The sequence below is a fragment of the Watersipora subatra genome, chromosome 6, assembly GCF_963576615.1.
Source record: "Watersipora subatra chromosome 6, tzWatSuba1.1, whole genome shotgun sequence".
Taxonomy (NCBI): Eukaryota; Metazoa; Bryozoa; class Gymnolaemata; order Cheilostomatida; family Watersiporidae; genus Watersipora; species Watersipora subatra.
This window is the reverse complement of record NC_088713.1, coordinates 33,674,819-33,689,980: the sequence shown is the minus strand read 5'-3', so window position 1 is coordinate 33,689,980 and position 15,162 is coordinate 33,674,819. Positions and strand designations below refer to the sequence as shown.

The 15,162-nt window shown below is 37.2% G+C and overlaps 1 protein-coding gene across 2 annotated transcripts in view; it reads right to left on the bottom strand.

The window, feature by feature from the left end:
* The window catches only part of LOC137397921 (ecotropic viral integration site 5 ortholog-like), a 145,850-nt gene that overhangs the window by 53,520 nt on the left and 77,168 nt on the right, over nucleotides 1-15,162 (bottom strand). For both annotated transcript variants that reach the window (XM_068083995.1, XM_068083994.1), the window contains exons 7-11: nucleotides 13,889-13,999; nucleotides 9,135-9,248; nucleotides 8,209-8,409; nucleotides 4,258-4,401; nucleotides 3,173-3,262 (exon numbers count right to left, since the gene is read on the bottom strand). In XM_068083995.1, the coding sequence (XP_067940096.1) occupies nucleotides 3,173-3,262; nucleotides 4,258-4,401; nucleotides 8,209-8,409; nucleotides 9,135-9,248; nucleotides 13,889-13,999 (660 nt within the window). The remainder of the gene's footprint in view (nucleotides 1-3,172; nucleotides 3,263-4,257; nucleotides 4,402-8,208; nucleotides 8,410-9,134; nucleotides 9,249-13,888; nucleotides 14,000-15,162) is intronic.

Here is a 15,162-nt window from a genome sequence, read left to right as displayed (position 1 = left end):
CTTCATCCATTCTGAGCTGAAGTCAATAAACCTATATTGACCTTTCTGCTGTACTCTGTATATATATATCGCTATATATCAAAATATACCAATATTATCAATGTATTGATATATACAGTGAAACATGGATAACTCGCCCTCGGATATAGCGAACACATGGTTAACTCGAATGGATTTGCTTGGTCCGTTCCCACGCAATGATAAATGGCTTTATATAACTCGACCTCGGCACCGCTAACTCGAACAGTTTTTTGCCGAATTCACAAACGGTTTCCGTTCAATTTATTTCGAAGGAGTTTCCACTAGTCGCGAAGCTGAGACTACTCTGCTTTCTTAACGAAAGCGCTTTTTATACGCGTATAGTGTACATATAATTTCCCCCGTATCGTATAATGGAACCGAAAAATAAATCGTATAAAAATGATTAATAGGGTCGCTAAGACGTTCGCTCAGTTACGGCCAAGCTATAAACGTTGGAAGGTATTAGCGATAAAAATTTAATAAAGATAGACACAGCATGCAAAAAACATATTGTAACAGTGATTATATGCGGATACATAAAGATAAAATGTCACAAATACGCTCATGGCTTGGGGTCCGCTACAACAGACATCGCTTTACGATGGCACCACGCTAGCAAAGAAAAGCATGGAGACCTTCTGACAAACTTAAAGTACTCGAGGAAATCGAAGCAGGACAAAAGCTATTAACATTATCAAAAAGAGGAAATCTTCCACAAAGTACAGTGTCAACATGGATTAAACAAAAAGAAAGAATAAGATCGTTATGTGACCAAAATTCATCAAGGCTAAGAGATCGTTCAACGTCGCACGATGATTTGGATGGTGTATTATTGACTTGGTTTAGACAAGTGCGTAGTGAAGGCGTACCTATCGATGGGCCAATTTTGTTAGAAAAGGCTAACAAGTTTTTAAGGACTATATTAACTGTTTAAAATCTATTTCTACAATAAGTCACACTGTTGATCTTTGTCAAAAAAATACCTTGTCACAGACTACACTCGATAAGTTTTTGAAATGAAACAACTGATCAGATGTAAAGCATGCTTTTTTGCATTAGTCATAAATGTTTACTTATGTCCAGTTTTACAAATTATCAGAAAGATTAGAATTTTTCTATTGGGCTGAGATTTGTTTGCAGTTTTAGGTGATGTGACTGACAAGACGTTTTAAGATTAAAATTGGCAAAATTGATCTCGAGTAAAACACTCAGAAGAAAAAATGTCTTCTGAGCGTTTTAACCACGATTAGATTTTGCCAATTTTAATCTGAAAAAGTTCTGGCAGTCACATCACCTAAAACAACACACAAATCTCAAGATTATAAAAATATCTATACTTTCTGATAAATACTTTAAAACTCTACATCAGATGCCCTTTAACTTACAACAAACAACCTATACTTTAGTTTTATACAGTCATACTTCAACTTACGAGCTTAATGCGTTCCGAGACTGAGCTCGTATGTCAATTTACTCGCATGTTGGTGTAATTTATTTATATATAGAACAATTAAATATATATTGATTGGTTTCCATACTCTAAAATAAGCAAATAAAACACTCAAAACAAGATATTGTAACAGAAAGAACATGTTGGCTATTCTCCTTACGTACTACATGCTTTCCAAAAGCAACAAATAAATAATGATGCAAGGAAATGTGATTAATTTAATGTAAAATTAAATACATACAATAGCAGTTAACACTCGCGTTTGCCAGGGAGGGGGATATAAGTTATCCTTCGTTACAACAGTTGACTTTGATAAATTTGAATTTTATCAAAGTGTTAAAAGACAAACTTAGAAGCAAACCTGAAACCAAACTTTCATTTTCAACTAAACGTAATTAAAATTTCTTCGGCGTTCATAGTTTGAAGTTTCTTGCTGGTTAGCGAGAAATTTTTCCTTTTTTTCGCTTTCATGACTAGCGGGCCTTTTTAAGATAAACCTATCTAAGGACGTTTGCCTTTGTTGCCCTTGCAACATGTTGCGATTAGGACGAACACAAGTGTCGTCACAAATGGTTAATGCACGACCACTAGCCAACTTGTCCGAATGTCTATTAAACAGTTTGGATAGATAGCGCCGGCCTTTTCACATAGCATCGTTTCAGTTACGCTGTCACCGGCCAATCGTTTGTCCAATGCCATCAGCAGTCGTGAAGATCGCTGCACCGTTTAAAAACTATGGTTAGTCCTTTTGCGAACTAAATGCCCTGAATATAATCCTTCTGTTTGATAATTATGAATGTATTTCTGTCATATTGCCGAGCTAGCTCAATCACGCATACACATTTCGCATATTTTTCAATATTTTTCCGTTTAATATCAATTGTTATCATTTGCTTTTTCTTTGTATTATCTTTCATTTTACTGGCAAACTTTCGGTCTACGCACAGTACGTTTAATTCACATAATTCTGCACAGAAAATCGTGCACAAAAAACACGGTACAACAGCATAACCTGAGCAGTTGAAAAATACAGAGTGATGCTGTTCTCATAAAACACCTTCGGCATACTTGGCAACTGACTCAAGTGCTCGTATCTCAAACATGGCTCGTATGTTAGTGCTAAAACTTGCTTGAAAGCTGGCTCGCATATCAAGTTTCTCGTACGTTGGAGCACTCGTAAGTTGAAGTATTACTGTATATACATGTAGTTTGTATATGTATCTACTGATAAATACATTCACTTGTGACTGTGCTCTGAGAACTTGAACGCTCTGATAACTCAAACACTTTCGCTTGGTCCCGTGAAGTTTGAGTTATCCATGTTTCACTGTATATATTGATATACATCAATATATTGAAATATATATATATATCAATATATTGATACATATCAATTGTATTTATAAAAATCTGAGTTTAGCAAATGGACATAAAGGATCCATTTTGTACCCATGTTTTTGGCATAACTGACATGATTTTAGACTTTTTTACAGATGTTCATCATATGATGCATTATTAATACCCTTTTAATATTTAAATTTTAACATAACTTTAATAAATATATTGTTTTTAATATAAAAATACTAAAACTATGGTAACTTTAGGGTAATGTCAAAAAATAATTCAAACAGCTTTTAGTTTGCACTCAGTCATACAACAGAACATCCCTTAACTCTAGCAATACTTAGCCTAAGATCCTACCAGTAGCATTCCTTCCATGTCCATGCAGAGCAGGTCCTCCTCAGCTAATATCAACAATGAAGTGCCGATTCTAAATATAATTTCCATACCCTGTAAGTACGTACATAAGTATGATGAACGAGGTAAGTCACTCTCTCCTTAACCTGCTGCCAGTAGTAAAACATGTTTCCTTATCTACACGCTAATTAATACCTCAAAAAGACATAATTTTGAACAGCGGATGACATAAAGCAACATTTAAAGATCTTTTATTTTTAAAGATTTAATTTTATATATCGGTATAATATCGGTATAATAGCGGTATAATAGCGGTATAATAGCGGTATAATATCGGTATAATATCGGTAAGCATATATACAATCTTCTATTAGTAATTGCAACTTCTGAGTTATTCGCTCTTACAGCATAAAACTCTTCCCATACAAATGACTATGTGATTTAAAGTAGAGTTGGCTGACTAATATTATTAGTAGACTGCTGTCATTGTGGTGAACTCCTGTTGCTATAAAAAACAGCTGCCAGTCTAGCCCAACACCCAGCAAACAATAATGTGAAAGTCTTGTAAACCACATTATAACCTCGTGTAGAAACTCTGATAGAGCCCGATTATTGCCATATTCATTCCCTCTGTTAGTTACACATCAATAAATGTTTTGTTGTAAAAAAGCTGATTGCAAAGAACCTATACAAATAGATTGTTCTAAATAGTCTGTGTTCTACAAATAGATTGCTATCTATTTGTAGAACACAGACTTTGGTTAACAGTTTCAAACGCTCTAACAGATCTTTTACTCGGAGTAAACAAATACTCTTACCTCGGCAAGACAACTACTCTCTGGAAAAATTCGGAAAATTTAACTTTAATGAAAATAAGTTGTGTATAATGAAGCAATAAAGAAACTGAGTTTAACAAGCTGCTGCTGCAAGTCATATTCAAACCAGTCAATTCAATAATGAGCTTTCACACTTTCTAAATTTTCAACCGCCATTTCAAGATTATTCCGGAACCAACTGCGCTGAAGTGCAGGCTTCACTCCTAACTATTAGTTTAACTAGAAGTGAAAGCCTCCAAACCCTCCACTGACCTCTAGGAGAAACACGTCCATAATCCTGAAGCAGAGGTCGAGGGGCAACTGAGTGGTGAAAAGGGTGAGGAACCACCCACTAGCATACATAGTTGTGTAGAAGGACTGGGCCTGGAAGTGCTGATAGAGCGCTGGAGTGTGTTCCTGCGGCAAGTGCAAAGAATAGATGATGCCAGGTTCAAGGGGGCAAGATTGTGCAGTAAATAAACAGCAACGGTTACCAGGAGTACTAGACGAATGCTTGCTAAAGTCATTGTAGGTGCCTATAGTTAGCAAGGTTAACATAGTATTTTGGTACTATTTTTAATAATGGTGACTTTTGCCAGAAGGTGATTACATAAGATAGAGACAATGGGTTTCTATACAACTCGATGTACAGCATTACATTACTCTGATTACATTACAACAGCAATGACATCTCCGACTAGAACTGACCAACATGTAGATATCTTTACTATACACATACCTTCAAGCGAAACAATTCAATTGTCAGTATGCCTACTTTTCCATCATAAAGCTTCTACTTGAGAGCAAACCTTAGACAGCCAACCACAGATACAATATCTTTATCCATACACCTTAGGCAGCCAACCATAGATACAATGTCGCTATCCATAAACCTTAGACAGCTAACCAAAGATACAATGTCACTATCCATACACCTTAGACAGCCAACCATAGATACAATGTCACTATCCATACACCTTAGACAGTCAACCATAGATACAATGTCACAATCCATACACCTTAGACAGCCAACTATAGATACAATGCCACTATCCACACACCTTAGACAGCCAACCATAGATACAATGCTACTATCCATACACCTTAGACAGCCAACCATAGATACAATGCCACTATCCATACACCTTAGACAGCCGACCATTGATAAAATGTCACTATCCATACACCTTAGACAACCAACCATAGATACGATATCACTATCCATACACCATAGACAGCCAACCATAGATACAATGCCACTATCCACACACCTTAGACAGCCAACCATAGATACAATGCCACTATCCACACACCTTAGACAGCCAACCATAGATACAATGCCACTATCCACACACCTGATGAATAAATACATATAAGATAATATACGCTTTAAACTAAATGAGATAGATTAATGTGACCTTATGACCTCGATTTCAGACCACAGGAAAAGGTAAAAGGCGAGTTTCCGAAACCTAATGCTTAAACTGCTGACGAGATGTCATTGGACAGTTTTACTGCTATTATTGACGGGATTCACCTGTATTTTATCGACAATCCGTCAGTCTGGAACATCGAACACGTGGTGGAAGACGCATTATTCAAAATTCAAACACTCGCCAACTTGCAGTATAATTTTAACACTTTGTTTTGTACCTCTCACAGACATGAGAGATACCTTTCCTTATATCATTGTTGGTTCGAGAAACACATTTTTATATATCTGACAATGAGCTACGGTTAACTGCAATTGTGTGGCCATGTTATTACTGAAATAGAGCTTACGATATAATTACACTAAAAACTTTTTTCTCTCTCTTCGACACATATGAAGCATTACAGGTAACTATCCCAGCTATCTTTTGACTTCTTAGAGCTATGAAACCCTAATGCCATCACAGACATATATGCCAAAAACTCACAACTTCCCATAGACATATTTCATAGAGTTAGCAACCACTAGTGTCATTACAGATGTAGATACAATAGACTCACACTGTACCATAAATATAACTTTCATAGAGTTAACAACCACTAGCGCCACAACCAACATAAATACAGTCATCCTTGACATACGAGCTCAAGGCGTTTTAGGATTGACCTTGTATGTCAATTTACTCGCTTCTCAAGGCACTATTTCCTTTATAAAACATCTAAATACAAATTAATTCGTTAGCATACTATGGAAAAATGCCTAAACAGGATATTAGTATTAAGGTGGAAAAACGTGTTTTTAATTGTTATAATTCAGTGCATGCGTTAAAAATTAACAAATACCTATTCAGTTGCAAGGATCTGTAATAACATGTAACACTATGTACACTAATTTATAGAGTTTTTACCTTCGAGCCAGACAGACAGATTGTGGATAACGACTGTCTGAGAGACTTGAGAGCAACACATTCTGTACATGGATAACGACTGTCTGAGAGACTGAGAGCAACACATTCTGTACATGGATAACGACTGTCTGAGAGACTTGACAGCAACACATTCTGTACATGGATAACGACTGTCTGAGAGACTGAGAGCAACACATTCTGTACATGGATAACGACTGTCTGAGAGACTTGAGAGCAACACATTCTGTACATGGATAACGACTGCCTGAGAGACTAGAGAGCAACACATTCTGTACATGGATAACGACTGTCTAAGAGACTTGAGAGCAACACATTCTGTACATGGATAACGACTGCCTGAGAGACTTGAGAGCAACACATTCTGTACATGGATAACGACTGCCTGAGAGACTTGAGAGCAACACATTCTGTACATGGATAACGACTGTCTAAGAGACTTGAGAGCAACACATTCTGTACATGGATAACGACTGCCTGAGAGACTTGAGAGCAACACATTCTGTACATGGATAACGACTGTCTGAGAGACTGAGAGCAACACATTCTGTACATGGATAACGACTGTCTGAGAGACTTGACAGCAACACATTCTGTACATGGATAACGACTGTCTGAGAGACTGAGAGCAACACATTCTGTACATGGATAACGACTGTCTGAGAGACTTGAGAGCAACACATTCTGTACATGGATAACGACTGCCTGAGAGACTTGAGAGCAACACATTCTGTACATGGATAACGACTGTCTAAGAGACTTGAGAGCAACACATTCTGTACATGGATAACGACTGCCTGAGAGACTTGAGAGCAACACATTCTGTACATGGATAACGACTGCCTGAGAGACTTGAGAGCAACACATTCTGTACATGGATAACGACTGTCTGAGAGACTTAAGAGCAACACATTCTGTACACTAGACTTTTCTAACAACTTTAAATAATAAAAACTTTGAATTTAACTTGAATGAATTTAGTTCACTAAACACACACTTGAAGCTAAGTTTATATCTTTCATTAAAGTTCTTCAATTTTGTCATTTTATTTTTTTAGTATCCTTTTCTTTTAGTAGCTGAGTTTTGCTTTGCGTTCACTAAAACTTTTAGCAAAGCTTTTAAAAACTTTTTTAAAACCGATTCGAGGAGAAAAACTGAGCGATGCAGTTCTCAAAAGCGACTTATCGCATAATTGACATTAACAACCGGCTCATATGCTTGTATCTCAAAGATAACCCATATCTCAAGAAAAAAATTTGTTTGAAATTCGGTTTGAATCTCGAGCTTCTCGCATGTTGGGGCACTCATACGTCGAGGTATGATAGTACAAAAAAGCCACACCTTACCATAGATATATACACAACATACGCCACACCTTACCATAGATATATACACAACATACGCCACGCCTTACCATAGATATATACACAACATACGCCACACCTTACCATAGATATATACACAACATACGCCACACCTTACCATAGATATATACACAACATACGCCACACCTTACCATAGATATATATATATACAACATACGCCGCACCTTACCATAGATATATACACAACATACGACACACCTTACCATAGATATATGCACAACATACGCCACACCTTACCATAGCTATATACACAACATACACCACACCTTACCATAGATATATACACAACATACGCCACACCTTACCATAGATATATACACAACATACGCCGCACCTTACCTTAGATATACACACAACATACGACACACCTTACCATAGATATATACACAGCATACGCCACACCTTACCATAGATATATACACAACATACGCCACACCTTACAATAGATATATAAACAACATACGCAACACCTTACAACGTACTTGTATAAGGTACTCGAGCTGATACATGCAAATGCCAAGCTCGGCCATGCTTGGCTTGAAAAGCTCTCTTAGCCTGTAGTCTACCATCATCTGAACGAGCACTGAGAACGTCTCCTCCTCCGGCATGACCATCAGTAGGAGTCCCACTATAAAACCGCTGCCTTGACAATAGCCCACTTCTCTGTCCTGCAGAGAGTATGCCTAAAACAGACAATACCCGGTATAAGTGGTGATCATATCACCCCAAGATGAATGAACAATATTGTATGACCTTGTATGATTTTTTGAAACCTTGAATGACTCACCAACTTATGACTGGGCATGTACAATCGCTGCGCTTCCATGCTTCGAATGGGTTCGGGATTGTCAGCTGCCGACAACATCGCACCATTTTAACAATTCAGAGTTATACCGTAGATCTTTAAAAATATCCCTCAAAACAAAACTTGTTGAAGTAGACTCGCTTTTGGGGCACTTTTCAATTCATGCGTAATCAACTTGTTACGCTAAACCGCAATGCCTGAACGCAATGCTCAACTTTTTTACCTCTGTTGGAGAGAGCTTTTTCGAGTACTATTGGTTTAAATCCATCAGCATTGAGTGTTTCTAAGATGTCAAACAGAACTCTGACAGTGAATAACTTCACACAAATTTAGCGAAAAAAATGACGTGGAGTGAGCAGTGACGACAGTGAGCAGTGACGGGGAGTGAGCAATGACGGCAGTGAGCAGTGACGGGGAGTGAGCAGTGACGTAGAGTGAACGGTGACGGGGAGTGAGCAGTGACGTCGCATTTTCTACAAACCCTTTATAACATTTTCAGCATTGAATCCACCGCCCACCATCCACCATTCACATAACAACTCTGTGAATTTCAAAACACTTCATTTTTCTTAAAATTTACTCCTCAGAGCACCTCAACCCAACCTTCATAACGTTGAAGAGGCTTTCTTGCCCTTGTCCATTCTTCTCCATGAAGAATTCATGCTCAGGGTAAGTTCTGGCTATGTCCCGTCTTATCACCTTCTCACATGCAGACGTCTATGCAATCACAAAGCAAACATATAATTAAAAAAACAATTCATATCTTGGTCATTAACTAATAAGTTGTCCCCTCTTGCAATAAAAGAACTTGGGAGTTGCTCTTTCAAATATGTTGTTGATCTTTTAAAGGGTTGTTTCAAAGATGATTCACATTTTTTTTAATAAAAGTAAAATTTAGAAGAATCTTGAAAAGAACCTAAGGCTATCGGAGGAGCATTGAAAGTTTAGTTTTATTGTTTGCAATGCAGAGAAGGTCTTCTTATCATGTACTCAGGCATCCATTGTGGATAAAGACGTGGATACCAGACATACTGTAACTATACAGAGCAGGTGGGAGTTACTGAACCTTTTGTCCAATAAATTTGTTTTAAAGTAACGACTGTGAAAAATAGCAAAAATAATTTGAAGACTGAGAAATTCAACGTACAACAAAATCATTTAGTAGCATTAAAAAGCTTTAAGGATTTCTGTGGCATAATTTCAAAATTTCAAATATTAGACTTGTACAAAAATGAGTAAGAGTAATGATAATGGCTTTTATTTGTTAATAAGTCAACTAACTATGACTAGCTATGACTATCTATGGCTAACTATGACTATCTATGACTAACTATGACTATCTATGACTAACTATGGCTATCTATGACTAACTAGGACTATCTATGACTAACTATGACTATCTCTGACTAACATACATGTAGATATATATACCTAGATTGGCCAATAATAGCTATTCCCATTGGTTGCCTTGTCAGACTTAAATAGCACGACATAACGTCATTGTATTGTACCTCACGCTTGACTGCACTGCTGGTAACAATGACGCTTATGGTGAAAATTTGACAAAATTACATTTATTTTCACATAAAAACCTTGGATACATAATCCATTAAACTAAAGCAATTATGTGATAATATCTGATAACCACCATAGATTAAAACTAAAAAAGGTATGAATTGTTGCACACAAATCGTGAGCCATCAGGGCTTTATTTGCCACCCTCTCCTATCCCCATTCTCTCTTTTCCCCTTCTCCAAAGAAGAAGTGAGAAGGGGAAAAGAGAGAAGGGGGAAAGGAGAGGCGGGGCAAATAGCCCACCCACTCAAAGAGCCAGACCCTGGCTAGGTAAATAGACTAAAACATTGCTGAACTAAACATGACTAAATATGATGAGTATGTAAGTATGTCTTAAGTCAAAAATGAGACAGAATGATTATTTTACAGCTGGCTATGTAGCTGGCTAGGTCACCAAAGCTGAAGTGTAATGATTGTTTCACTAGCATCGTGGATGTTACTAACTATGATGTAAACCAAGCAACGAATTCCCTAATCACAGTTAAGAATCGTGGTGGCTTGACTTTCTCTTCGCCTGCGGTGATTGAGGTTTGCAACCAGTGAGAAAGCGACTGCGAGTGTTGCTTAGTAGTGCTGGATTGGTGAAAAACTTTCCAAGGCTAGCACTAATTGCCACCATGGAAAAGTTGCTGAGATTCAACATCATGCTATTGTTTATGTGTAATCATCAAGCTAAGTAGCCTAGCTCGTGAGATAGCAAAGAGATATATTTCGATTAGGCGCATTATGAAGCTAAGAATAGAGCAGGCACCGGTAGCTCGTCTGGTCTTGACCCACTGGGTCAGAGGTGCTTGGGTCGGGCCACCTGACCCTTGGGTCTTCCTATACAAAGACACAGGTAGGTTTATGGCTAAACAACAGTAGTTGTATATCGCTTTTTAAGTGCGATTGAAATTGAGTCACATATAGTCCTAGAGCGGAAGGACCAGGCGAAATAAAACAAGGTGAGTCAAGACTATATTTTTACATCTGCGACAATAGTCTTTGGACTATAGGTTTCACAACGTTTTTCGGCAAGAAATAATCAACATGTTGGTGGTCTGGGAGTTCATGAAGAAGCCAGTCACGAAAGGAAAATACCAAGTTATTTGTACAATATGCAAAAGCAAGTTCAAGGTTGACTTGCAACAAAATTCACATTACAGTTATTTGGTATCATAAGATTCACCATGTCTTACTCTGTTGTGTTCTAGGTGTGAAATATATGGGAATGTGATTACAAGCTCTTAAAAGCTAAAAACGAACAGTTAATCGCAGCCACACGAGACCGCTGTAGTTTGGATTGGCTTTCCAAAACGGCTCAAATGGGCTGTAGTTGTTACAGGATGGTTTCTGTTTGCACTTTCATGCAATCTCATTCGTCGAAATATTTTCACAAATATACTTCACACATTCAATGTTCTTACATGTCTGTTTTATCGTCATTGTAATGCTGTCACTTTAGCACTGATATCTTATAACTTACCGTAAAAAATCGTTAAACTTTTTAACCTTAGCTCGAAGGAGTACATATCATTGTCTAATAATTATGACGAGCCTGTTGGTCACCTGTGATAATCGAAAAGTACTGCAAAAATTATTTTCGAAGTATTGGGTCACGTGATCAGATTACGACTTGACGATTGAATAATGCCAAAACAAAACTGTAAAGTGGCGAACATCTATATTTGATACGGGGTATTCGGTGAAACCCGAAGTGTTTGTCATAAACTAGTGCTACGATAAGTTTCATATTGAGCGTTTTATTGGCTTTTCAATTCACGTGAGAACATCACATGACAAGACGATAACCAAACTGTAATGACTACGTCAACTAAATAAACAGATTCCAATCTACGGCGGCTTTTCGTTTTTGAGCTTTTAAGAGCTTTTATTACATTTCCACGTATTTGACACCTACAACACAACAGAGTAAGACATGGTGAATCTTTTGATACGAAATAACTGTAATGTGAATTCTGTTGCAAGTCAACCTTTAAGCTACAAATAACGATCCACCTCAGTACTATTGAGGCATTTACAACGAGGGCATCCTGAGAAACTTAAAAGCGCGCCTAAGAACCTTCAATCCAGCAAATTTATTTTATTTTTAGTTTCTTTCACTAATACCAGAATTGTAGGGAAGTGATGGATTTTTGCTTTCCACTTTGCTGGGTTATCTATTTCTATATTTGGAAAGTATTTCTTAACTAATCTCTTGTTGATTATAATAGCAGTTGAAAATAAAATCTGTAAAAAAAAACTAGCCAAATCATGCCATTAATCTATCACCTATTGAATAGCATTGATCCACCAATGTCTAACCGCAAATTGTAGATTGCATCTATAAACCAAGCCACAAAATATAATGATTAGTGTGATAATGGTTTCTTTTATCTTATTACAGACTAATGTTGTTACATCAATAAACTATCTCTTAACCTAAAATGAATAAAAAATCGCACGCCGTGCTGACCCGGTCCGGCTTGATCTTGGCCCTCATTGCTGACCCCGAGTCTGGTCCGACCCTGCATTCCTTGGTCTCGTTCCAGCTCTAGCTAAGAAAGCCATTGATTCCATTTCCCTGATCAGATCAAAACTTCACAGGCTCATCATATTTAGTCATGTTTAGTTCAGCATGATATTAGTCTTTTCACCTAGCCAGGGTCTGGCGCTTCGGGTGGGTGGGCTATTTGACCCCCTCTCCTTTCCCCCTTCTCTCTTTTCCCCTTCTCACTTCTTGTTTGGGGAAGGGGAAAAGAGAGAATGGGGATAGGAGAGGGTGGCAAATAAAGCCCTGATGGCTCATGATTTGTGTGCAACATTTCATAGCTTTTATACTTTTAATCTATGGTGGTTATCAGATATTATCACAGAATCGCTTTAGTTTACTGGATTTTGTATTCAAGGTTTTAATGTGAAAATAAATATGATTTTGTCATCTTCTCCTGATGAGCTTCATTGTTAATAAGAGTGCAGTCAAGCATGAGGAACAATACCATGACGTTACGTCGTGCTATTTAAGTCTGACAGCCTTTTTCCCTATTGGCCAATCTAGGTTTATATATCTATGATGACTAACCATGACTATCTATGACTAACTATATCTATGACTAACTATATCTATGACTAACTATATCTATGACTAACTATGACTATCTATGACTAACTGTGACTAACTGTGACTATCTATGACTACTTATGACTACTTATGACTATCTATGACTATCTATGATTAACTGTGACTATCTATGACTATCTATGACTCATTATATCTGACTCAACTCATGTTATTAATATAAACAAGTAGTTTATTTGACTGGAAGATTATCTGACTCAAAAGAAACGTTTATTGAGAGTTCATAAATGGTGAGTGTGATGGGAGGACAACTACTAGTGCGATGAAAATGTTATTTTGTCACAGAAACAAAAAACTGATTTAGTGATGAGAAACGTTTATTGTGTGCCACATGAAAATGCGGAACATAATACATAAAACTACCCCGTGTCATCTTTACTACAAACAGCTAAATGAAAGGCCATCCAACATTTGATAACAAGTGAACTCTCACCTGCTTTAGGAGTTGACTGTACTTACAAACAGCTAAATGAAAGGCCATCCAACATTTGATAACAAGTGAACTCTCACCTGCTTTAGGAGTTGACTGTACTTACAAACAGCTAAATGAAAGGCCATCCAACATTTGATAACAAGTGAACTCTCACCTGCTTTAGGAGTTGACTGTACTTACAAACAGCTAAATGAAAGGCCATCCAACATTTGATAACAAGTGAACTCTCACCTGCTTTAGGAGTTGACTGTACTTTGCTTTAAACTCAGAGTTTTCTGCTCCACACAAATGCTGCCACGCGAGGCATCTGAGGGAGTGGGGGATGCCTTTGTAGACTAGCTCCTGTAATATGTGTCAGTTTAAAGGACAAAATACACACAACGACGAAATGTAGATATTTGCTGCAGCTAATAAACCGATTGACCTATGATAGCAAGCAGTCGAGTGAAGGCCATCATGTCCTAGCTGCATTTTCCAGTAACATAATCAAAATATCATCAAGATATTTGTACCGTAACATGAATCACCAGCAATTAGTGATAGTATTTGTGCAGCTATTTGCAATGCTATATTCAAAGAAAGAAGGCTACACGCCAACGATGAAAGAAAGAAGGCTACACGCCAACGATGAAAACAGGTACAACAACGCTTAAGATTTATTAAATAATTTTCTCATAATATAAAAGATTTTAACATGTTTAAGTAAATAAAAGCTCATCTGAAATGTTTTATAAACAGACTCAACATGTACTGGCAGCTTTGATATCTTACAAGCGAGAATATCTTTGTTCATTATTAAACAGGTGTGCGTTTAGACACACACCTGTGTGTGGTGTGTGCATGCTGGTGTGTTGTGTGTGTGGTGTGCGCGATCTGGTGTGGTGTTGTCGTGTTATCATGGTCATTCATAAGTTGATCTTCGGCGGCACTAGTTTGCATCGGAAATGAATAAGATTGAATCAGGATTGTAATAATCAACTATTTCAGCCAATCACAGACGCGTCGGTTTTATCTCTACTCGTATGTTCCAACATGTTTATCTCAAAACCATACATCGACGATACATCGATGATACAGCGACAATACATTGGCTCCGTGATGGCACCAAATTTGTCCATATATGTAGCCGTTAAAGGTGAACTTGCACAAAATTTTAGTAGATTTCAGCATTTCAATAAAAAGTATTCGTATTTTTCTATCATTTGCAATTGCTTTTGATCTTTAAAATGATCTGACTGCCAAGATATTTTATCATAAAAATCGACAAAATTTGATCGCGTGGTCATGAGCATTTAACACTTCCGTTCGCATGATGTTCGGTTCTACGTATTTGTAAAATTGACTGAATCTTTTGAATTTTTTTGTTGCACCATAATTTTGGTAGAGTAGAAAAAGCAATTCTTTTCATCATTTTTGAATCCTACCAGACGTAAAATACAAAACAAAACTAATAGCAGTATTTCTACCCAAAGATGTTCTAAACTCTAGAATAAACAAATTTAGAT